The sequence below is a fragment of the Gymnodraco acuticeps genome, unplaced genomic scaffold, assembly GCF_902827175.1.
Source record: "Gymnodraco acuticeps unplaced genomic scaffold, fGymAcu1.1, whole genome shotgun sequence".
Classification (NCBI taxonomy): Eukaryota; Metazoa; Chordata; class Actinopteri; order Perciformes; family Bathydraconidae; genus Gymnodraco; species Gymnodraco acuticeps.
In genome coordinates this window covers 17,717-41,034 of record NW_022990424.1, presented here as the reverse complement: position 1 = coordinate 41,034, position 23,318 = coordinate 17,717, and the positions used below count along the sequence as shown (strand labels likewise).

At 40.3% G+C, this 23,318-nt stretch overlaps 1 protein-coding gene across 1 annotated transcript in view; it reads left to right on the top strand.

Moving 5' to 3' along the window:
- The window catches only part of LOC117551921 (acetyl-coenzyme A synthetase, cytoplasmic-like), a 31,014-nt gene extending 8,138 nt beyond the window's left edge, over positions 1 to 22,876 (top strand). Inside the window, 18 exon segments of the mRNA XM_034225000.1 lie at positions 7,125 to 7,216; positions 7,725 to 7,828; positions 9,369 to 9,441; positions 10,407 to 10,411; positions 11,062 to 11,124; positions 11,126 to 11,139; positions 11,422 to 11,533; positions 13,761 to 13,898; positions 14,342 to 14,512; positions 14,863 to 14,996; positions 15,092 to 15,224; positions 15,576 to 15,632; positions 16,029 to 16,109; positions 16,214 to 16,322; positions 16,430 to 16,498; positions 17,902 to 18,078; positions 18,836 to 18,910; positions 19,746 to 22,876. Coding sequence (XP_034080891.1) covers positions 7,125 to 7,216; positions 7,725 to 7,828; positions 9,369 to 9,441; positions 10,407 to 10,411; positions 11,062 to 11,124; positions 11,126 to 11,139; positions 11,422 to 11,533; positions 13,761 to 13,898; positions 14,342 to 14,512; positions 14,863 to 14,996; positions 15,092 to 15,224; positions 15,576 to 15,632; positions 16,029 to 16,109; positions 16,214 to 16,322; positions 16,430 to 16,498; positions 17,902 to 18,078; positions 18,836 to 18,910; positions 19,746 to 19,873 — 1,735 coding nt within the window. The 3' untranslated portion in view covers positions 19,874 to 22,876.
- Positions 22,877 to 23,318: the final 442 nt, after the last annotated feature.

The following is a 23,318-nucleotide window of genomic DNA, read 5'->3' as shown; positions in this document are numbered from 1 at the left end:
AAATGATGAACTAAGCCACTTTAACTAGGGATGCACGATATTGGTTTTTTGAAACCGATACCGATAACTTCCTGCTTCTCAAGACCGATACCGATAATAATATATATATATATATATATATATTAAATGTACCTGTAGTTTTTGCACACCTGGTGGTAAAAAAAAGACTAGTAGTGAACAAATGACATGAGCATTACTACTATGAACAAAACTAACCCTGGGGTCGTCTCTGGCAAACTTCTTGCCTTTTTCAAAAGCCTCGTCGATAGGTAAAAGCCCCGGTGCCTTTGCAGCTGGCTTTGGATTTGCCGCTAGTTTAGCAGCGCAGGCGTCTTCCTACGCTTTTAACACACCATCGTAGCGATGGCGATGTTTCAGGTCACTAATCAGGTTGGAAGTATTATAGCTCGTTGCCTTTTTCCCTCCTCGTGGAACTTCTGCATTGCATTTGTTAATACAAATAGCAAGCGAACTATCTAACTCTGAAACTTTGAAATAGTCCCATACTACCGGCGACATGTTTGTTTACTGTCCTGGCTTCACGGCCGCACACCATTTACGTCAGCCAGGCAGTTAGGGAGCGCTGGATTTGTGAAAAACTCCCCTCTTCCTAAACCACTAATACCACAGTACTGGCAAAACGGGAGGAGCCGAGTGAAAAACAAGCGCCCCTCATCCCAATCCACCCACACCGCAGTATTTTTTTCTTTTTTTTACCCCAAAAATATATTGTATATTATCGGGGCTATTAATACTGTTATCGGGTTTATCGGGATGACGTCATAATTCCTAATATCGGACCGATAATTATCGGGCCGTTAATTATCGTGCACCACTAACTTTAACTCAAACTAAACGCTGATACTGTTTTCACCCTGACCTCGAGAAGTCACTTGTTCCATTAAGAACATATAAAAGAAAGCAGTTTTAAAATGTTCATGTGTTTATTATCATTTGATACGCTGGCCTTTTTTAGTTTTAAGTGATGTCGTCATACTAAAGAACCATTTTGTCCTCCTCGGTCCCTGACATTCAAACCCACAGTGTTGAAGATGTGTGTCATTGTTTATTTATAGGCGTGTGTGTGTGTGTTTATTAACGTGTGTACGTGCTATTATCGCTCTTAACATTTGCAGTAAGGATAGCCGGGCCAACTTGTCTGATGACCTTCAGCGAAGTGTTTGTTACCAGCATGCAAAACATGTTTCTCCTGCATGCTCAACTCATTTATTTATAAAGTGTTTTAAAAAAGTAGTTGGCTTGTTTTGTCTTACCAACAGTCTAACACGAATACAAGTTTTTAGTTGTTTTTAGTATTCTAGTATAACCAATTGATCTGCCACACTTATATAACAATGTATATCATCTAATGTCAGATATCTCTGCAGTTGCATTTCAGCCTATACGTTACAATGAGCTGCGAAAACAAACAAAGGTGTGAGTTAATGAAGATACAGTACAGAGTTTTTTCTCCAAAGAGCACTGACAACATGATTTTACTCTGTCCTGTTAATAATAATAATAATAGATTTATTTTGTTAGCGCTTTTACAGGTGCTTAAATACGCTTTACAGATATAGTGAAAAGAACAACAAATAAATATATATAGTTAAAGTCAAATAATACAAAAACAATCGCACATTAAAAGCCAGATTGAAGAGGTCAGTGCAGTCTCTGATGGGTTGTGGGAGTGAGTTCCAGAGGGAGGGGGCAGCGACGGAGAAGGCTCTGTCCCCCCAGGTCCGGTGAATGATGCGGGTGGGGATGGATAGGAGGTTGGCTTCTGATGAGCGGAGGCATGAGGGATTATACAAGGGTTCTTATCAGGATTGTATGTATGTAAAAAAAAAAAAAAACATTAATATATTTGATTTGGTTATCTCTTACATATCTGTCAGTGTCTAAACTATATAACCGCTGTCTTTATTGTGTCCTGATTACACACACACACACACACACACACACACACACACACACACACACACACACACACACACACACACACACACACACACACACACACACACACTGCAGCTCAGATGTCGTATTGTAAATGATTATCGATGTCAGAGCTCTAAAACAGTATCAGTCATTCTGTGAACTCCCATTAGCGCTCGGTGCCAAGCGGGTCACAGAGACCTTTCAGCTCTGCCAGCTCCCCACACACACATATACACACTATACTGGAAGAACCTAAAGAAACAGTGTGTGCCACTATTGAGACACTCCACTGATGGCAGCAGTGTGTTTCTGGATCAGTTGCTCACTGCTGCTTAAAGAGGTTGTTTTGCAACAGTTTCATACGCTGGATGCCAGGGGAGGGCGGGGCTTATGTTTGTGTGTGTTCCTTTTTAATGCTGGTCTTATCAGCCTCAATCAGTTGGGCAATAAAAAGAGAGACCGAGTGTGACACAGTCATTTTGGATTTAACGCAACACATCTGAAAGTGATTTTACTCTGCTCATTAAAGTTATGTGACTCTAATGTCAAACAAGTTGCACAAAAACAGCTCGGTTTCCTTCTGGGATTTAAACTGTGCAGCTTTGTATATGTGTTCTACTTTATGGTCCATGTACACATGTTGGTAGACTGAGAACACATTTAAACTTCAGGGAAGGAACCTTTTGTGACGTGTTTAAGCTTGTATTCAATGCTCATAAACGTGCGTGTTCATGCTTACATATTTTATAATGTTGCTCAAGATTTGCAACAGTTTTGTCCCCATGGTGGATTTAAAGTCCTCCGAAGATTGCACTCTAGAAAAACAGTCTTTCATAATGCTCTCTCATTTCTCGGTCATGTCTTTTTTATTTACTTCTCCTCATCTCTTACTTGTTGACGGATGTTTTTCCCTCAGGTGTTTTTTACTTTTACTCCTTGAGCTGTGTCCGAGTTCCACGGCACATTACTATCTCATATGAAAAGTATTCAAAAGTGAAAATGTGTGAAATAATATGTGTGTTTTTATAAATGTGCACTTGTTGTCCCCTCTTACACATTATATTGCAAAAGGGGAATAGAGCTTTTAAAGCAAAAAACAGACAGACTTGAAGGAGTACATTTGTGACATTTAGTTTGCATTGGGATAAAGAAGTTGCAGGTTGATTGACGTCAGTCGGAAAATGTTATTGCATCATTTTCCTGTTAACACAAAATGGTAAAGTACATTGCCTCAAACCTGGCTACAATGACATTTGTTAAACTATACTGTACACAAAGGCCTTAAAACTTTGTCAACGTCTTTGTCAAAATAAGTATTTGTCAACGTCGCCTCGCACATTGAGATGGTTATCTTTTCCAGACATATTTTCAAACTATTATTTGGTTGACAAATGAATTGTAAAACATATTTTCTGCAGTGATGCTGCAACTGACGATTATTCCCTCAATTAACTGAGTAACTGTTTGATCTGAAATGTAAAAGAAATAAAGTCCTATTTTCCTGAAGCCTAATGTTTCCTAACCCATTCATTATTCTAGCTCTAATTGTTCAATAAATTAATAACGACAATATTCCAGAGTTGAACCCCGTCCCTATGAAACTCATTTGGTCTAATTAAAAGCTTTTATTCGAAAGGTTCTGTATTGTTGGTTTTGCATAAATGATCTATCCAAGAATGTAAAGGGTTAACAGTATGACAATAAGAGGCTTAAGTAGAGATGAATTTAATTATCGTGATTCGTGATTCATTAATATAAATGTAATAATAGTGCAGAGTTGGGTCCCAGCTCTCCTCTCCATCACTAACTGTGTGTCTCGTCTCTGTAGACTCAGCTGTGACTCCGAGAGACGAGATTCAGGACACGGCTTAATTTAATAATCTGGAGAGGGCAGCGCTGTCACAAACTCATTCATCTCTCTGTGCTCTCGAGACAATGCTATTCATCTAGAAGCCTTAGTCCAGCTGTGTGTGTGTGTGTGTGTGTGTGTGTGTGTGTGTGTGTGTGTGTGTGTGTGTGTGTGTGTGTGTGTGTGTGTGTGTGTGTGTGTGTGTGTGTGTGTGTGTGTGTGTGTGTGTGTTGTGTGTGTGTGTGTGTGTAGTGTGTGTGTGTGTGTGTGTGTGTGTGTGTGTGTGTGTGTGTGTGTGTGTGTGTGTGTGTGTGTGTGTGTGTGTGTGTGTGTGTGTGTGTGTGTGTGTGTGTGTGTGTGTGTGTGTGTGTGTGTGTGTGTGTGTGTGTGTGTGTGTGTGTGTGTGTGTGTGTGTGTGTGTGTGTGTGTGTGTGTGTGTGTGTGTGTGTGTGTGTGTGTGTGTGTGTGTTCCTTCAACGCCCAGGGTGTAACTGTGTTGTGAAAAAGGGGAAAGTTTAAATCTTTCACAACTGGGCTGAAGTTCTGCTGATCAAAATCTGACTGTGATAAAAGTTCCGGTTTTTAGATCTTTATTTTAGTACCGAAGGAGTGACAGACCGGGGTGGTGGTTCCCCTTTTCAAAAAGGGGGATCAGAGGGTGTGTGCCAATTACAGAGGCATCACACTACTCAGCCTCCCCGGGAAAGTTGACTCTAAGGTACTCGAAAGGAGGGTCAGGGCCGATTGTCGAACCTCAGATTGAGGAGGAACAATGCGGATTCCGTCCTGGTCGTGGAACGACGGATCAGCTTTTTACTCTCGCAAGGATCCTGGAGGGGGCCTGGGAGTACGCTTATCCGGTCTACATGTGTTTTGTAGACTTGGAGAAGGCATATGACCGGGTTCCCAGGGAGTTACTGTGGGAGGTGCTGCAGGAGTATGGGGTGAGGGGGGTCTCTACTCAGGGCCATCCAATCTCTGTACTCCCAAAGCGAGAGCTGTGTCCGGGTCCTCGGCAGTAAGTCGGACCCATTTCCGGTGAGGGTTGGCCTCCGCCAGGGCTGCGCTTTGTCACCAATCCTGTTTGTAATATACATGGATAGGATTTTGAGGCATAGTCATGGGGGAGGGGGTCTCCAGTTCGGTGGACTAAGGATTGCACCACTGCTTTTTGCAGATGATGTGGTTCTAATGGCTTCATCGGTCTGCAACCTTCAGCACTCACTGGATCGGTTCGCAACCGAGTGTGAAGCGGCTGGGATGAGGATCAGCACCTCCAAATCTGAGGCCATGGTTCTCAGCAGGAAACCGATGGACTTTAAACTCCAAGTAGGGAATGAGTCCTTACCCCAAGTGAAGGAGTTCAAGTATCTCGGGGTCTTGTTCTTGAGTGAGGGAACAATGGAGTGTGAGATGGGCCGGAGAATCGGAGCAGCGGGAGCGGTACTGCAGTCGCTTTACCGCACCGTTGTGACGAAAAGGGAGCTGAGCCAGAAGGCAAAGCTCTCTGTCTTCCGGGCCATTTTCGTTCCTACCCTCACCTATGGTCATGAAGGATGGGTCATGACCGAAAGAACGAGATCGCGGATACAAGCGGCCGAGATGGGTTTTCTCCGCAGGGTGGCTGGTGTCTCCCTTAGGGATAAGGTGAGAAGTTCAGTCATCCGGGAGGGACTCGGAGTTGAACCGTTCCTCCTTCGCGTCGAAAGGCGCCAGTTGAGGTGGTTCGGGGCACCTAGTAAGGATGCCACCTAGGCGCCTCCCTAGGGAAGTGTTCCAGGCACGTCCAGCTGGGAAGAGACCAAGGGGTAGACCTAGGACCAGGTGGAGGGATTATATCTCTTCGCTGGCCTGGGAGCGCCTTGGGATCCCCCAGTCAGAGCTGGTTGATGTCGCCAGGGAAAAGAAAGTTTGGGGCTCTCTGCTGGAACTGCTACCCCCGTGACCCGACCACGGATAAGTGGAGAAGATGGATGGATGGATGGTTAAATTGAGAAAAAGTGGTGACTCGGCTGGATAAACCTGCTTCGAAATATGTACACCTCCCATGCTGGAACATTAGTTATTTGGTTAAACGTAATATGCATCATATACACACACACAGCAATAATAATGTACATCTCTGTCTAATGAGATGAGATTTCACCCCCTGCTTGTAAAACATACAGTATGACGTAAGAAATGATTAAGCATAACATGTAACTCATAATTAGGGATGCTCCTATCGCCAATTTTGGGGCCGATCGCCGGAATCAGTATCGCCCGATACCGATCACCGATCGAGTGGGCGGGGCCTATGGGGATCTTCCATTTAAAGTGATGTTTACAACTCAGTTAATGGGGCTCATTCACTGGTGCTTCCACAAACAAAAACCAACATCATTATTACTTTCAAATGAAGTAAATTATTCAAGTTTACATTAACTTTGGATAATAACACAGGAGAAATTAGCGGATAGCGCTCTCTTTTCCTCTCTCCCTCTCTCTCCCCCTCCCCCTCCCCTCTCCCCCTCCCTCTCCTGACAGCCTGTCAGTATCTCATGCAGCTCGCTGATCCAGTAATGAGTGACCCGACAGTGAAGAATAAATATATTTAACTAGTTTAGCTTGTTCCAGAGGCAGATAAAATAGCTAAGTGTGTTAGGTCTAAGTCTGTGTGTTTTGCTCACCGGTCCGTCACAGCGGGCGGAGTTGCAGGATTTCTGCTTCACACACGTTGCATAGCGCTATTTTATTGTCATTTTCGGACACCTTAAAATAATGCCAGACCGGTGAAGCCATTTTGGAGAGCTTGTTTTGCCGCGCACAGAGAAAAGTGTCATGTATTTTACGTCATGTGATCGGCTCTCTCGATCGGCCTTTATAGAGAGCACCGATCGATCGGCCGAGAGTGAATATCGGCCGATATCGATCGGCGGACAGATCGATCGGAGCATCCCTGCTTATAATAATTGGGATGTATCAGAAACCCTTTGTAAGAAATGAATAAGCAAAAGTGGCTTGAACTGAGTATAAATTGAGTATAAGAATGCAATGATGTATAATGATTGTTTTAAATTGGCATCATTTTAGCAAAAGGAGTTTGAATTGAATATAGATTCATTATAATTAGGGATGATTAACGAGTGGGATTATGTTAGCAGTAGAAAACCAGTGTCAGAAAGGATTAGGCAATAGTGTTTTTAATTGAGTATTGATTGATTATATGAATGAAGAAGGAGCTGTAAACCCATGCACCTCCATGTACAGCAGTAACAGTCAGTTTACTACTTTTGTTTGTTAAAATAAGATGTTTTTTCTCACACATTTCTCTTTATGTTTGATGTGTTTTCAGGGATGGCAACGAGCCGGGGGATGAGCTGACGGTGACGTACAGAGAGCTGCTGCAGAGGGTCTGCCAGTTCGCCAACGTCCTGAAGTCTCAGGGTACGTCAACCTGTTAAATCTACCGGATTTATAAATACAACTGTGTAATTAAATAGGGCTGTGAAGACTTTGCTGATCCTCTAGCAAAACAGGAGTAAATGTGATTTCTCCTTTTATTCAGCATTTAATAATCATAACAATCTTTATTTATTTAGCACTTTTCAAAAAATGAGTTTACAAAGTGCTTCACAGAAACAAGTAAAATAAAAAACTATTAAGAACAAATCAGGATTGCTCCTTTTATTTAATATAACACTCAATACAACTCTATTCATATCACAGAAACATCACAATTAGATAAAGTACAATGAGAACAAATATTTGGAATAAAATAATAGAGAAGAAAACACAACCTCTGATAAAAAACACTTTTATAAAATACATTTTTAAAGAGGACACTTAAGAAGCCTGTCTGATACTAAAAGGAAGGTTACTCCACAGTTGTTGGCCCCTTAAGGCAAACTTCAGTTGTATTTGACCTGATCGCACTGCGTCTTGGTGTCTGTAGGAGTGAAGAAGGGCGACCGTGTCTCCATCTACATGCCCATGGTGGTGGAGCTGGTGATGGCCATGTTGGCCTGCGTCCGCATCGGAGCTGTTCACTCCATCGTGGTGAGTTAGAGAAGCAAGATTGCAGAATAATCCAACACTACATGAATGCAGCACAAAAGACCTATCTCACATTTAATGAAAGTCAAAGATAATGCTTGTATCCGCTCCATTATTCGGATCCACTTCACACTAAATGAAATGACTTAAACACCCTTTACATTTTCACAAGGTTTTAAAAGACCGTTATTTTCTGTTCACTCCATCGTGGGTAGGGATGGGTACCGAGCCCCGGTATTAAACGGGCCCCGGGGCTGAATTATTAAAGACCGTGGTACCGTTATTAAGCTCCGACGTTATCGGTCTTTTTTTAGCGGTACTGGAGACATGTAAAAATATGTCATGTGTTATTGCTACACAAACATTATATTGCAGTTTTAGTGTCGCCAACTCCGTTTTTAATATGCAAAATGCGTCTATGATTATTTTAGATCTTTCCATCCAGACGAGAGATCTCTCTCCCCCGCCTGCTTGCGAGGGGGCGGGGACAGTTTACACACACGCAGCTGCTACATGCAGCAACACACACAACACGGAGGAGATGGCGGAGAGAACGCACTCCGAGGGGTGGTTAAACTTTACCCATCTCGATGTGGAGAATGCTCGTTACCAAAAGTGCAATAAGAGTTTAGCATGTAAGGGCGGTAACACGAGCAATTTGTCTAAACATTTAGCAAAAGTGCTCCACATTCAGACGGAGGAGGAATGCACCGGGTTCGACTGTCTTTCTAGTAGCTCTGTAGCCCCGTCCACGAGTAACGTTTCCACGTCAGGTGTTATGTATGCTAGCAGCAAACACACGGAGTTAACTCAATTAGATTAGAGGTAACTGAGTTACTCTTTATTTAGTTAAAGTTTCAGCTATTCTGTTTACAGTTCTGTCATCACATTATTAATACGATTTGTTAAAACGTTGTTGTTTCTTTTGATGTGAAATATTATGTATTTAATTTAAATAAAAAGCAATGTTAGTTTTGTTCACAATTTGTTTAGTTAGTTTTACCGTATTTTTTTCTCCAAAAGAACCGATAAAAGTACCGTTAAAAGGCCGGATCGATAAGCGGTATCGATAAAAGTAGTAGTACCGTTAAAACCTTAACGATACCCATCCCTAATCGTGAGTGAGTTAGAAATACAACTTAGAAGAGGGCACATATCCCAGAGAGCTCACTTGCTCCTTCGATGGTCTTATTTCCAGAGAAGGAAAAGTTGTACTACTGACTTTGTTGTCTTCTTGAACAGTCAAGTCTCAGTAGAGAAACAACATGGATGCTACAAAGAATATTTGTTGCATCAGAGCGTTTAAACATCCCATTGGTAGCTGATAGTTTACACAAATACTAATCCTTGTATCCGCTTCCTGATTTGGATCCACTTCACACAAAATGAAATGCCTTCAACACCCTTTAAACAAATATAAATAGTGCATAAAAACATATTTTTCCTTAGCAGAGAAAAACATGTTAACATAGTAAATTATGGTTTAAGATACAGTTTGTATTTGTAATACTTTAACACTGTGTGTGTGGGGTTTTGTTTCCAGTTTGCAGGTTTCTCAGCAGAGTCTCTGTGTGAGAGGATCCTGGACTCGGAGTGTTCGCTGCTCATCACAGCAGGTGGGTTTTAAAAACACTAAAACAAATCTACACGGCAGAATATCTGAAAGGCCTTTTGGGGTACAGGGAATGAAAAAAATACACCACTGGATAGATAAGCAAATTGTTGTGGATCTATTCTGCTACCTTATCAAAAAACGACAAATGTATCATCAAATTACTACTGGGTCATTGGGGTTGTAACCATTCTTATTCTTTTTTCATGACATTTTTTCAGTCTCTCAAACATGGAGATTTCCTGCATCTCTGTTTTTTGGTACAGCAAATATCTTCTGGTTTTGGACTAACAAAACAAGCTATTTTAAAACATTATTTGAACGCTGACAAACTCGGATGTACGTCTTTCAAAATGTTCTGACATTTTAAAAATCAATGTATTTATATACAATATCATTTGCAATGAAAATAAACTTCAGTTCCACTCTCGGCAGCTTTAGAAGTGAAATGACAGGAGAGATAACATCTGAGAAATTGAAATGGCGTTAAAATGTTTCAGGTCCCTGAACGCGCCTTAGTGAAGCTGAAAGCAAATGCAGAATAAGTTGAGACGAGCTGTTGCGCTGAGCCCAGTAATCAAAGTCTTATTAGCCGGATTAAAGTCTGGGTAGATTAATCCTGTAAATCTGCAGTTGGTTGGAGTTCACACATTACTCATTCATAGAAGTCGTGTAATTGGATCAGAGGCCTTTCCTTCTGACCGGCATGTGTACTCTGAGAGTTTTAGTAGCTTGTTAAGAACGTAATTAGAGCGTGGATGTTAAAACAGCTCTATTCTTCACTGGGTGTCGTTGAGTTTTACTACCCATGGTAAAAGTTTAGTGAACTATCTCAACTACCTTTGAAACTGCAGAGGGGTGAGGCCCATGCTGTAAAACACGAGTGCTTAACATTAAAAAGCATGACATTGAAATGTAACCAATGCCTGTGCACCAAATGATGTGAGCCTAAAAGAGACTTAGTATCAGATAGTGTACGTATTACATTAAAAAAAAAAAGCTACCTCCAGACATTGATGGGGAAAAAAAAGTGCATTTACTTCAGTACAATTTTTAGGAACTTGTATTTAATGTGAGAAATTACATTTTCTCTTTCTTTATACTTTTATTTCATTACAATCCAGGGACGAGTATTGTATTTTGTTTTATTTGAGAGCTAAAGTTACTTCAATCAAATATAATCAATACATAAATTAGGTTGCGTAATTAAATGTTAAGAAAAGACGTCTTTAGACTTCATTTATGTATCGATAGGCTCCACTTTATAATTGAATGCACATTATTGAAATGGAAATTCTTCATGGTGACTTCTTTACTTTTAGTACTTTAAGTATATTTTGATTCTTATGACATTGCAGTTTTAATATAGATTTTGAATTCAGGACTTTTAACAAACTAAGTAGTACACTGAAGTACAATCCATGAGTTAACTTCTTCCACTTCCAGCAGCTTATGTTCATAACTCCTGCTCGTACTGTATATCCAGTCCCGCCCGAAGTTAGCTGCCGTTATCAGTTCTTTCTTGCTCAATCTGGTCTGAATCCAGATGTATTTCTTTATCTTCTCTTCCTCCTCCCTCTCTTCATCACCTGTCACTCTCTCTTTGTCCAACTCATTTGCTCAGATGGTTTTCTACCGAGGAGATAAGCTGATCAACCTGAAGCTCATAGCTGACGAAGCACTGCAGGAAATGCAGAGCCAAGTAAGATGTCACACACACACACACACACACACACACACACACACACACACACATACACACACACACATACACATACACATACACACACACACACACACATATATCTATTAATATAATAGTATACAGTACTTTAGTATTATAAGGTTAATAATGATTGTTAATGCTGCAAATAATATCTTTAAGCATACAGCGCATTCAGAGAAACATGTCTGTTATGCTCAGTGTGTATGACGTGGTGATGATCTAAACTAAGTCTCTGTGTGTGTGTGTTTGTGTGCACAGGGGTTTCCCTATACAGAAGTGTATAATGTTGAAGCACTTGTCTAAAGAAGCAGAAGAGACTCCTCTGGGCTCTCAGTCTCCTCCTGCCAAACGCTCCTGTCCTGATCTGCAGGTAAACCATAAACTAAACCATAAACTAAAAGATGAAAACCCAAACCGGGCCGTTCCAGACCGGGCCAAAGAGTTCCTGCAGCGCTAGATCGATCCTCTACGGTCATACTGTCTTATCATATCATGCAGTCCCATCATGGTGTGTCCTTTTATGTGTTTATATTTTAATTTTAAGTTTCACATTTCCCTAAGAAAACATAATTGCTTTGCTACTCCCTTTTTTGGCAGAAAACTTAAAAGGGGTCAATTTGACTAACTTGTGAATAATACCACACTAATTACATTTCTCAGTATTTTTTTAAGAAAACGGGTGGTGGTATTCTGTATTTTTCTAACTTGTCAATAAATCTCACTAAAAGCTGAAAATAACACGGGTCGTTTGGACACAAGTGTTTCTTTTGGACATCACGGTTTGCAAATAATTTTGCATAATCCTTTTTTTTAAATGAGAAATAAAAGAAATGTAATCAATTTCCCCTGCTGATGGTGTAAGAACAAACTACATTTAAACTACACTACCACTACAATACAACCTGATTGTTTGGTTAAATACTACACTTTCAAGCAGCAAAAGTAGATAAATTAGATTTATCATTTTAAACAGTCTTTCTAATTGTAATCCTTACATCCATTATATTAACAAAGTAAGACACCTATAAAGACTTTTACTGACTTCTCTATAACTGGTTTTGTGGTTTGGGTCTTTTTTTCAAAAACTACAATTGTTTTAAACTTGAAAAGCTCCCAAATCCTCTCTCCATATCAACTTTTGGTGACGTTATGGACCCTGGTTTTTCTTTTAATTTTGTGTTTTTTTAATTTGTTTTTAATAACCACTCTCTCTCATTAACTTCTCCTTCCTCCTCCTCCTGCTCTCCCTCCTTTCCTTTCCTCCGCCCAGCAGAAGAAACAGGACAGGGAGGGTAAAGAAAACTCGTCCTGTTCCGCAGGTATTTTCATTCCCTCCTCCCTCCACTAAACCCCCGTAACACCCTTTCTTCTTTTGGCTTTTTAGAAGAATATTTGTCCCACAAGTAGACCTGTCATATTGCTGCTGCAGAGTGAAAGCAATAAACGAAGAAAGAAAAATCTTACTCAAGTACATTTTTTGTTGGCTTCATAAATTATTGGCATTTTAATCTATTGCTTCTCTATGATACATATAATATTTTTCTTTTGAATCTGATATAATTGAAGACATTATTATTGCTTATTGTTTTTACCCAGCAACAGCAGTTTTAATGATGTGATTGTGACGGTTCAGAGTACATTTGTGAACATCAAAATGTATCATTATTCCCCTCCTGGTTTACAAACAAATGTAATTGTGATGAAAATGTTCTTTCTGATATCCGCTGATATTAAGACAAAACATTTTTTTTTGTGTCAGTAAACTTTTATAGGAAAAAATCTGCTTGGAAAATCTGAATAAGACCGGAAAATTGCACTTAAATGAAATGATACGATAATTTCAGATGTTTTCTGGGCCGTCTGTTGAATTGGTATATAACACTGTTTTCTCTCTTTGTTGTGAACATCACCCTTTGTGTTGCAGTTTTACACTTTCTACTTACTTTGACACAGCCCAATGACCTGCTGTCTCTGAAGATTGTTGTGATGTTCTTACTAATCTTAATCTAAACCGCTTTTTGTGTAATACTGTGTGAGTTGTGGGTTTGACTGGGACGGATCAGGATCGATTCACTCGTCAACAGAGGCTAACTTGATTCTTTGTGGCAGAATGAAGGCGAATGAGATTAATCCAAAACACGTTAAGCTCAGTTTAATTCAATTAACCAGATGCATTTCCCCTGTAGTGTTCATGTTCTCCTCAGAGCTACCAACATACATCTGTTTTTCCTTATCTTGATTTATCGCTTATCTGTTATCTTTCCTTCGGTCTTATATTTACCTTATATTTGAGATCTTATTTTATATCAGATGGTAAGTTATTCAGCTCTGATTTTCAGAAAGGAAATCATTTGGAAAAAAAGGACATTCGTTTGTTTCCATAATGCACTTAATTGATTGCTTCACAGTAACTGAGATTTACAGATTTCATGTTTTGCACTCCTCTCCTAACTAGTTTGTCAAACTAACTTTCTTTCCCTTTGATTTTAGCATATACAAACATCTGTCATTTCAATGTAAATTACCTGATGACAGGATCATGAATATTGTATTCACTTGTCCTGTCTGTGCACGTTTCTGTGTGTGTTTGATTGCAGGTCCCATGGAACCCCAAGGTGGACTTGTGTTGGCACGCTCTGGTACGTGGAGCTTCAGACGAGTGCGAACCAGAGTGGTGCAACTCTGAAGATCCTCTCTTCATCCTCTACACCAGCGGCTCAACCGGCAAACCCAAGGTAGAGTAGACACACACTGCACACTGCACACTGCACACTGCACACTGCACACTGCACACTGCACACTGCACACTGCACACTGCACACTGCACACTGCACACTGCACAGCACTCATCCGTACAGATACACTGTTAAAATGTAAATGTAAAAACTGAAGCGAGCTGTCGTAGATCTTAGACACCCTTCAACAATTAAATATCATTAAATATGTTTAAACCTTAAAGAGGTTTGAAGTTATTAAATAATAAGTAAAAATAATGGGATAAAATATACATATAACATAATTTGAAGCAATACACATTTTTCATTCTCCAGCAACAAATATAAATATCTATCATTTTATTCCATCACGCAACAAAAATATGCTTTTTTCTCTTTTAAATCACAATGTTTTTAAATCATCCACTGCGTCAAATCCTTCCCAACGCTCCTCTCGCCTGCAGGGAGTGCTCCACACCATCAGCGGCTACATGCTCTACACCGCCACCACCTTCAAACTGGTGTTCGACCACCAGCCCGACGACGTGTACTGGTGCACGGCAGACATCGGCTGGATCACCGGACACTCCTACATCACCTACGGCCCGCTGGCCAACGGGGCCACCAGCGTCCTGGTGAGTGAGGGCCGCTGCCATTACTCCACTTCCTGGTGGCTGATTCTATCTGCAACTAAAGAAAGCTTCATTTAAATATGATTTTTATTTATAGGATTTTGCATAGATGACAATAAAAGCCTTACAGGTGGAAAACGCTTTTTAGTTTTAATGACATTTGTCACTGTCTTTTAAAATGTTTCCCTCAGGGGTCTTAACAAGTTGTACAGCATACGATACTCTTTGTCCTTAAAATACAATTATTTATAGATATACTTCTTATTTTATTAATTATATAATTTCCTCCTGTTTCAAATCTCTTTCAGTTGTTTAAGTTCTTATATAATTACGATTTGTTATGTGTGTTTCAGTTCGAGGGCCTGCCTACTTACCCAGATGTGAGCCGTATGTGGGAGATTGTGGACAAATATCATGTTTCCAAGTTCTACACGGCTCCCACCGCCATCAGGCTGCTGATGAAGTACGGCAAAGAGCCGGTGCACAAGTGAGTCGCCTCAGACCATCATAATCTAACATGTTATTGGTCACGCAAGGGAGCCGTTCGAATGGTTTCTGTGGTAAGTGACGCTCTCTCTGCAGGTATAAGCGGGAATCTCTGAAAGTGTTGGGGACGGTGGGAGAGCCGATCAACCCCGAGGCCTGGCAGTGGTACTACAACGTGGTGGGAGAGAAGAGATGTCCCATCGTGGACACTTTCTGGCAGACAGAAACTGTAAGTTATAATATTACATATCCACTAAGTGGCATCCAGTATGTCTTACATTCATCAATGTTAAATGGGTAGGAAAGGATGGCCTTCTCTACAGTCTTGACAATTTAAAATACAATATTTATTCTGCATTTTGTTTTTCTTATTTATTTTATTGCATCTTTTGTTATCATATTTGTATGCATGCTTGTTTGAAGTGTGTGATCACTTAGAAAGCCACTATTCAAATTAAATGTATTATTATTAATATTATTCAGTAGTTGCAGAGTGTGACTGCCCTCTGCTGGAATCACAGGTTATTCACACGCTGTGGGATAAAACACTTTTCTAACTGGATGTTTTCTGGCCTTTCAGGGTGGACATGTGTTGACTCCTCTACCTGCAGCCACACCCATGAAACCTGGATCTGCTGTGAGTAAATAAAATATAACACAGTTGTGCTTTAACACTTTCAAATGGATTAGAACAAACTGTGAATGATTGAATTAAATAAATGTTCAACATGTTTAACAATGTTGCATGAATGCTATTGGAAAATAAAAGACACGAAAGAAGAAGAAAGAAGTGATAGAAAAAACATTTAAGACAATGAAAGTGTATAGAATCAGAAATGATTTAAGAGGCATTTGATTATTTACACAATGTTATCATACGTGTATTATAACACCAAGTTTAACGACAATTGTACCAGGCACCTATCATTAATCCTGCTGACAGACAGACTAAGCTACAAATATAAACTCCTTGGTGGAGGTAATTAAACACAAATCCAATCCACTTTTATTCACCATCACTTCTGTCCTCCAGACATTCCCGTTCTTCGGAGTGGTTCCGGCCATCTTGAATGAGTCTGGAGAGGAGCTGGAGGGACCGAGCGAAGGGTACCTGGTGAGCATCATCATCATCATCATCACCACCACATGTTAATGATGTTTGATGTATTCACTGGTCATGTGTTTTGATCGGTTTCTGCTCCCTCTGCTTTCAAACAGGTGTTCAAACAGCCGTGGCCCGGTGTGATGAGGACGGTGTACGGGAACAAGCAGAGGTTTGAAACCGTGTACTTCAAGAAGTTTCCGGGATACTACGTCACAGGAGACGGTGAGAGATAAGACCTACTTTTAATATATTTTGTTCTTTATTTCATTTTTATATCTTTTTTTCTTGCATTTTTTATTTTAAATTATTTTATTATTCATCCGTTACAGGTTGCCGTAGAGATGAGGATGGATACTATTGGATTACAGGGAGGATAGACGACATGCTGAATGTCTCCGGTAAGACCGACCGCTGAGCCCTCTGTGATAAATGGGGAATATCTAAAAGCCAAGATTCATTAAACACCTCCAGTGTGAGAAAAGTTTTTAGAGAGTACTTGTCCATGGAAAGTGAGTTTGGCAATTTACTTGTCCGAATACATTTTTCACTTGTCCAGAATGGACAAAAATTGGGGCCACTGGAATCTTCTTCGTCGTCATCGTATTTTACATTTTCCCCACGGTTTTTACGACACCGCTAACGTAAGTGAGCGGTAAGATTTTACTGGCATCACACATAGGGTTGGATATCGTTTGATTTTAACGATCCGGTTCTGCTTTTCGATTCGGGTTATTTTTGGTTCTCGATTCCGGTTCTTTGAGAGGGTAAAAATAAGTCAAACTGGGAGAAAAATATATTTATGAAAACATTAAGTCAAATCTGTATTCCTATTTACAAATCACTCTTCATACTGTTGAATTTCTTACGGTTATTGAATACAATTATATAAAAATAATCTCTGCATTGTTTAGTTAGGTTCTAAGTGTGCAGTTTGAGAATGTACAATTGGCCCAGTCTCCTCTGATGTTACACTGCAACCTGCCTGTGAGACAGAGTCCAACCACACATGTCCAACACATAGGACATAACCTAATCTAATAATAATAATGACACATTAGATGTATAGCCTAAGGCCTAGCGCTTTTCTACAACTCAAAGACGCTTGCTTTACTTCATAAAGGCAATGGTGGTCAATAATTAAACAACATAAGAGTTAAAACGGCTTAAATAACCTTCATTATGTGGTAGAGAAAGAACATAAGAAAGTTTGACAAAGATGAGGCTGTTAACGGGGGGGCAGCGGATCCGCTTGTGTAGAAAAGAGGAGGAGAGAGACGCTGAGCTGCACGGCTCGCACACCATGCAGCGATCAGCTGATACGGAGCATAGAGAGGGAGAGCTGCAGTCCGCGGGGGCTCGGGGCTCCCGGCCTCGCCCCTCCTGTGCCTCACACCTCTTATTAATCCCCGTACCGGACAAATTGGTTATTTTTTTCCTACTCGGAACCGATTTTTGCTTCCCAACCTTGCCATAGTGCTACACTTCTCACCACGCTCCGCCCCGCCCCGTCTAACAGTAACAGAAAGCGGCGATATGCATTTCCTTAGGAACGACAGCAGAACCAAAACTAACACTTCTAAACGAACAATGGCTGACCACGTACAATTTGCGAATGAGTTCTGGCCTTTTGTAAACTGAATGTATCAATAATTGTCAATAATCAGGCCGAAAAACGTCACTTGTCCGCCGGAACAAGTCAATTGAAAGATCTACTTGTCGATATTGTAAATAACACGTCCGCGGACGGTGGGACGTGTGTTTTCGCACACTGACCTCCCTTTCCTCCTCTCTTTCCCTGAAGGTCACTTATTGAGTACAGCGGAGGTGGAGTCGGCTCTGGTGGAGCACGAGGCCGTTGCCGAGGCTGCGGTGGTGGGCAGACCTCATCCTGTGAAAGGAGAAAGCCTCTACTGCTTCGTAACTCTGACTGATGGACTGACCTTCAACCGCACGCTGGAGGCCGACCTCAAAAGACAAGGTCGGTAAACACAACCTGGTCAGGGAAAGGTGCATACACGTTTTTTTGACCTATGGTGATGAAGGATGGGTCATGACCGAAAGAACGAGATTGCGGATACAAGCGGCCGAGATGGGTTTTCTCCGCAGGGTGGCTGGTGTCTCCCTTAGGGATAAGGTGAGAAGTTCGGTCATCCAGGAGGGACTCGGAGATGAACCACTCCTCCTTCGCGTCGAAAGGAGCCAGTTGAGGTGGTACGGGCACCTAGTTAGGATGCCACCTGGGCGCCTCCCTAGGGAGGTGTTCCAGGCACGTCCAGCTGGGGTAGACCAAGGGGTAGACCAAGGGGTAGACCAAGGGGTAGACCTAGGACCAGGTGGAGGGATTATATCTCTTCGCTGGGGGAGCGCCTTGGGATCCCCCAGTCAGAGCTGGTTGATGTGGCCAGGGAAAATAAAGTTTGGGGCTCTCTGCTGGAACTGCTACCCCCGCGACCCGACCACGGATAAGCGGGAGAAGATGGATGGATGGATGGATCCTCGTCAGGCAGAAAGATCTGATAGGAATGTAACTATTTATTGAGGCAGTTCAATAGCAATGCAAACATATAAAAACAGTCAAATAAAACATAATCATTGTAGCTTTTTTATGAACAGCAGAGGGCGCTATCTATTTTTTTATTTAGTTCTGCCTGAGATATCTTTCTTTTTATGCATTTTTTTCTCTACTCACTATTGATAGTCCAAATCTGATGTGATTTTGTCTTTTGTGTTCGCAGTGCGGGAGAAGATCGGTGCCATCGCTACACCAGACTTCATCCAGAATGCTCCAGGCCTCCCCAAGACCCGATCAGGTATTTACCAAAGTTACACAGAGCTGGTTGAGTAATTGTCAGAATAAAGTTAGCTGTTAGCTGAACTCATAGAGGAGGAAATTCAGAGCAAAACCTGACTGCTGAAAAACACTAGTATATTTTGAGATGCAACTAAACCCTTGTTGCATTACTGTTTTAAAGGATGAGTTATTTCAAGTTGTAAAAAAAACTCTCCTTTTCACTTCCTGCTTGCCGTAAGGGGTTTTAGTTTTCTGTGGTTTTTATATTTGAGATATTGGCTCCAAAATGTCCCTCAAACACAACATATGTGACTAGAACTTGGTTCGAAAATATCACAGCGTAGAAAATGACTTTATTTATTTGATTATATATTGTAGATTAACATTATCCAGTTTTTTTCCTTCAAATATTCATTCATTTTCGGATTTTAACCTTTTTAAATGCCAGTTTGGTTACATAATGCCGCAGTATCAGTGACATGTAATCTGTATTTTATTATGTGCAAGAAAACCAAAAGAAAATGGCATGTATTTGCTCTATTTAGCAACCATGATGAAATGAAATCAATCTACAACTAAAATGTGGAAACCAGGGCTCCAGATTGAGAGCCTGATATAATATAAAGGGGATTTCATGCTGTGATGGCAGTGGGATTGAACATTGTAGTTTTAATGAGTTTCAATGACATTTTGTCCTTAAGGTTCTGGGTTCTGAAGCAAAGTTTCAACTGAAAAAAAAAACTAAATTGTCTTGGTTTCAAATGAACAAAGCCAATGTCAACAAACAAAAAAAAGAGTATAAAGCTCTAAGTCAGCTTTACATAAACAAATACATCCTCTCTGCCTCTCTGCAGGTAAGATCATGCGACGGGTGCTTCGCAAAATCGCTTGTGACGAACGAGACCTTGGCGACATCTCCACGCTGGCCGACTCCTCGGTGGTGGACCAGCTCTTCCAGAACAGATGCTGCCCCAACGTGTGAGGACCTCCAGGATCCTCGCAGTGAGGCTCAGATAGCAGCCGCATGCTAGCGGCCTCAAACCCAACCAGCGGAGAAGAAGAGGAAAAGGAGAACCTACATGAACTTGGTCTTGTCCAACAAACAACCTTTAGCTCCTGAGAAGTATGAGCGGTGTGCATCAGAGCTTGTATTTAACCCCATTGTCCTTTTATTGTAAATAAGCAGCAGGTAGAGACACAACATCTGTTACTGGTGGAGGTTTCACTCTTCTGTAGAAGAAGTAATCATTTTAAAGCAGCAGACAAAGGGTACAAATTAAACCCGTCTGTATGTTGAAACGTTTTCCAGAAGTTGACCGATTTGCTGCTTTTTCAAAAACGAACAAGGCACTGGTGTGTTCGAGGGCGAGAAGCCAGAGGCTGTTTGGTGAAAGACCGTCCCTGAGTCCAACGTGTGGAAGAGGTCGAGCAGGGAAACACTTACTTGTGTTTTATCCCAGTGTTACGCCAATGTAACATAACAGTATGTGCTCCTTTAAGAGAGAGTTCGTCTTTTTTGTTTAAGGTGGGGTTGTATGAAGTACTTACCAGAGATCAGTGTAGAACCTACTGCGGATGTTAAGCCCCCAGTTTGGTGAAAGAAACATAAATTGCAGCAGCCAAACATATGAATACAATATAAACATTTGGACAATTTCGAAAAAAATCAATATCAGCCTGAGTGTATGCTATATCTAGAATATTTGCACAACTCTATCCTGCTGTCAGACACCTCTTTCTTACAGGAAACTGAAGTCATTTTGCTAAAACATTTACTTTGAAGAACACAGGAGTTGCTGATTTACCGCCGCCCGATCAGTTAGTTGTTTGTGTTATTTTGTGACTATGGTGTTTCTAAGGGTTGATTCAGATTCACCAAAGTCACACAATATCACAAACAACCCAACTGATCAAGGCAGCATTAGACCATCAACCTTCTTGCCGTGTGAGGTCAAATGACCTCACCGCACTTTCTGACAGACGTGTTTCCTTACGCTTAAACTGGTATTGATGTATTAAGGTGGCTAGCTGCCCCTGCAGTCCTTAGCTTATCTTCCTGCCGGTTCTTCTGTTTCTTTCGCAAACTGGTAGTGTACCATACGCCATCTTCTCTAAGTTATACACTCAATATTGATAAATCCCTCAAACAACCCTACTTTCAAACTATCTCTTTAAAGTGTTTTCACACTGAAATAATGCTAATGTGAAGTGCTACCTGCTCTGTAGTTAATACAAGTTATCTCCTCCCCTCGCTCGCTGCCATAGTACTGTTAAGTAAACTGATGATTACGCTCAATATTTCTACTAGTTTTAATTTCTATTGTCATTTTCTAAAAACATGTAGTTTTGTGTCACATTTCTTTGGTTTTTGACATAGGATATGTTGGGTTTGTCCGTTTGTGTGTCTGCACGCTGTATTTTCTTTTACTTCTATATGTTGAAGTTGCAGAGAAGTGCTTGGGCTATTTCATTTCAGTCTGGTGGAAATTAGGAAAGTGTGTTCAGTGTCACGTAGCTCAGGACACCAAATGCTCAGCTCCTCCCAAAGAATCTGCAGGTCTAATGTTAAAAAGGGAAAAAGGTGTCTTGAATTTCCCAATAACAGAACACATTTGTTTGTGTTCTTATGTTAACAAATTGTAATGTGTCTAAACTCTGTGTTTAATTATTAAATAAGACTTCACATGAGGTACCAAAGTCAATCCCAAACGGCTGGAAATTATGCAAGAGTATGATTTTAATTTGGTAATATAATCGCAACCATTTTAGAATTGACAGAATATGTGATTTTCCACAATCTGTGCATCAAGTCTGCATCATGATATGGTACCATTCAAAGTCAAATATGGCACGGTAAAGTCTGTTCAATCATAGCTAATACTCAGTTAAGAATAAAACATCAGTGGTGTCTTTATTAACAGATTTGTTTATTAAACAGATTATTTAAACTCTGTATCCCAAAAAACACAACCAACATGTTAGTCTTCTTTCATTACTTTGATAGTGGCTCTCAACTCAATGTCTTCATTGATGGTTTGGATCTTTTTATGGGATTTGTTAACAATAGAAACACTTAAAATATCAGCAGACCTCCTCCATCCTTCAATATGTTTTTAGATGGAAGGGAGGAGAACGTGTTATTGATATTTTAAGCAAAAGTCAACATCTTTAACTTTATTGTTCTTGTGCTGAGAGACTGAAGACAGAGCATTAACACCATAAAACTGATCCAAAATCTAATAATAATCTAAATATTGAGCTCATTTGAAAATGTAAATATATTAATATTTCCATCTTTTGAAGATCTTGTGATATCATTTGTAGGAGATGAACCAAAAGCAGGACGTCATACAGATTTCATCAGCTTTTCTTACCTTTTGAGTTTATTGCCGTTTGTGTATCAATGTGCCAACCTAAGTAACAGTTGAGCTGGGTGTGTAAAGCTAATAATTGTATTTAATGTTCAAGAAAAATTGCAGCTGCTTTGATTTAGAAGCTTTTTTATTTTGTTTGTATAATAATTTCAGGTGATGGGATGAGAATTTTGCTGTTTGTATTTCTTTTGTTTTTCTCTGTTTATCCTAATTTTTGAGTTGTATCAAAGTGTATGCAATGACAGTAAATGGACATGACTACTGCCTCTAATCCTCTGTCACAGGCTGGTCTTTTAAATAAATATTGAAGCCTAATTCCTAACGTTGACATTTGAAACCTAAATCCACATTCAAATGCTGCGTGGCTTTTTGTCTTTATTAATTATTCTCTATTTATTCGGTCTAACCTCGGTATTTCTGCACAGTTGCAGATTAAGACTGGGCTACATTTATATTATTATTTCACTATTTGTACAATTAGATTCCAGTGGTAACTGTGTTGGATTGTTTTATGACTTGTGATTTGAACGTTTCAAGTAACTCGAGGGCGTTGTAAAATCCTAAATTCAACATTTGATGGAAAAAAAATACATGTAATAATTTCCAAATAATATCTGTTTTATCTCAAATATTCTTCTTCAAACCATATTTGTTCTAATCTAGATAACCCACTGCTGTAAAACAAATAAACAGTTTGCTCTCCTGCTTGCAGCTTTTGGAGGCATGCATCAGTCTTAACAAGGCACTACCAGCAATCTAAGGAAATGCACTACATGCACAGTGCATGTTGTGTATTGGTGATTTATTTGAATTAAAAATAACAAACTCAAAACTTTTTTTTTAGGTTGATTACTTGACCTGTCAATCTCAGGTACTACTGCGTTTTTTGTTATAACAGAAGATTTTTGTAATATTCCTTTGATCAGATACTTAATTATTTAACTGGGCAGCTCTTAGCTCCTTTCAGAGAGGGAGGAAGAAAAGGAAAGGTGTCATCCGCCATCTTGGATCTCAGTTAGCTCGCTGGTGTAGTTACCTGCCAACTTTTGGAGT